Source organism: Hyperolius riggenbachi, chromosome 1 (genome assembly GCF_040937935.1).
Source record: "Hyperolius riggenbachi isolate aHypRig1 chromosome 1, aHypRig1.pri, whole genome shotgun sequence".
In the NCBI taxonomy this organism is placed as follows: domain Eukaryota; kingdom Metazoa; phylum Chordata; class Amphibia; order Anura; family Hyperoliidae; genus Hyperolius; species Hyperolius riggenbachi.
The window spans coordinates 649,774,442-649,775,903 of NC_090646.1; the positions used below are offsets into that span (position 1 = coordinate 649,774,442).

Below are 1,462 nucleotides of genomic sequence, written 5' to 3' on the forward strand. Positions count from 1 at the left end.
GAGAACGCCTCACTCCTCCTCCCGGCCTTCTACAACACCCGAAATACGGACGTGTCCATCCGCGTCAAGTACGTCCTGGACGACTTCGAGTCCCCGCAGTCCGTTTACTATTTCCACCCTCAGTATCTCATTAACGTCTCCCGCTTCTGGCTCGTCCAAGGCGTGAGGGCCAAACGCATCAGCAGCGGCCTGATCCTGGTGACGGCCGCCCTGGAGCTCTGCGACGAGGTCCACCTCTACGGATTTTGGGGCTTCCCCATGAACCCATCAGGAATCTTCATTACTCATCACTACTATGACAATGTCAAGCCCCGTCCGGGTTTCCATGCCATGCCTTCAGAGATCTTCAACTTCATTCATATGCACAGCAAGGGTATCCTGCGCGTACACACGGGGCCATGCAGCTAGGAGCCCACGTCCACGCGGAGGTGCCCATTTTTTTTTTGTGTTGAAATTATTATGCAATAATTGCTTTGAGCAGACTACATAGGACAAGGCCTCCAAGTAGCCTGGCTCTTGCCAGTGCTGCTTCTCAAGACGTTTGTTGGTGTGAAGGATTATGGGAAAGCCAAGCTAACCATAACAAGAGGCCTTTGGCCTTGCTGGACTGCTATAAGAAAAAGTCAACTAAGCACATAAGAAAGCACAGCACACATTCTACCAACCAGCATCTCCCATTAAAGCTTGCAAGCAACTCAGCACTTGGAAATAAAAGGGAAACCGCAGTGGGCGACCGCTACAGTCACCGCTGCGTGCTTAATGTCTGTCTTGTGCTACTTCTATTAATTTATTTTTTTACATATGGACTTGTGAGTTGGGGCGGTGGAATAACCAACATATAGGATCTCTTTATAGCCTACTTCTTGTCCCTTGAAAACGGTTACATTTTAATGGAAAGCTGTTCTTTACACCTCTCCTATGTGTGTGGCATTCTGGGTAGTGCCATATAAGAGGGTGGGGCCGCCTCTACCCTGAGGCAGCACTGTGGCCAGGTAAGGGGTCCTATGAACCTTGTATCAGGTCACATGTTATGTGATATTATTCAAGGAACAGAATCAGTGATATTTCTGTGAAGGTGCTAATGTATTCAAGTCATTGTAAATCTAAAGAACAAAGGTAGCTTCAACAGGGTGCTTTTTTTTTGCATTCTAGAAGAGATTTTGAAGATGTTTGGGCAGGTTTGCTCCATTTTTGCAACAATCTTTGCACCACCTTATAGTTCTCTTGCAGTGTACTCAGTAGTGCAATAATCTGTGCACTGCAAGCCCTGAATAACTGTCAGTGCATTATAGAATGGGTAACATCTCAAGCAGTGGCGTAGCTAAGGAGCTGTGGGCCCCGAAGCAAGTTTTACATGCCCCCCCCCCCAAGCACTCTATACATAACAATTGATACGGCGCAACAAAACCTGCCAATGGCAACACAGTGTCAGAGGTGCAAGAAGGGGATGCGGAACAGTTTG

At 47.7% G+C, this 1,462-nt stretch overlaps 1 protein-coding gene across 3 annotated transcripts in view; it reads left to right on the forward strand.

Annotated features, from left to right (window-relative positions):
• Positions 1-764, forward strand: part of ST8SIA5 (ST8 alpha-N-acetyl-neuraminide alpha-2,8-sialyltransferase 5) — a 989,793-nt gene extending 989,029 nt beyond the window's left edge. For all 3 annotated transcript variants that reach the window (XM_068251563.1, XM_068251555.1, XM_068251558.1), the window contains one exon: positions 1-764. This exon is cut by the window's left edge and continues 55 nt beyond it. In XM_068251563.1, the coding sequence (XP_068107664.1) occupies positions 1-408 (408 nt within the window). In that variant the 3' untranslated portion in view covers positions 409-764.
• The last annotated feature ends 698 nt before the right edge of the window (positions 765-1,462 follow it).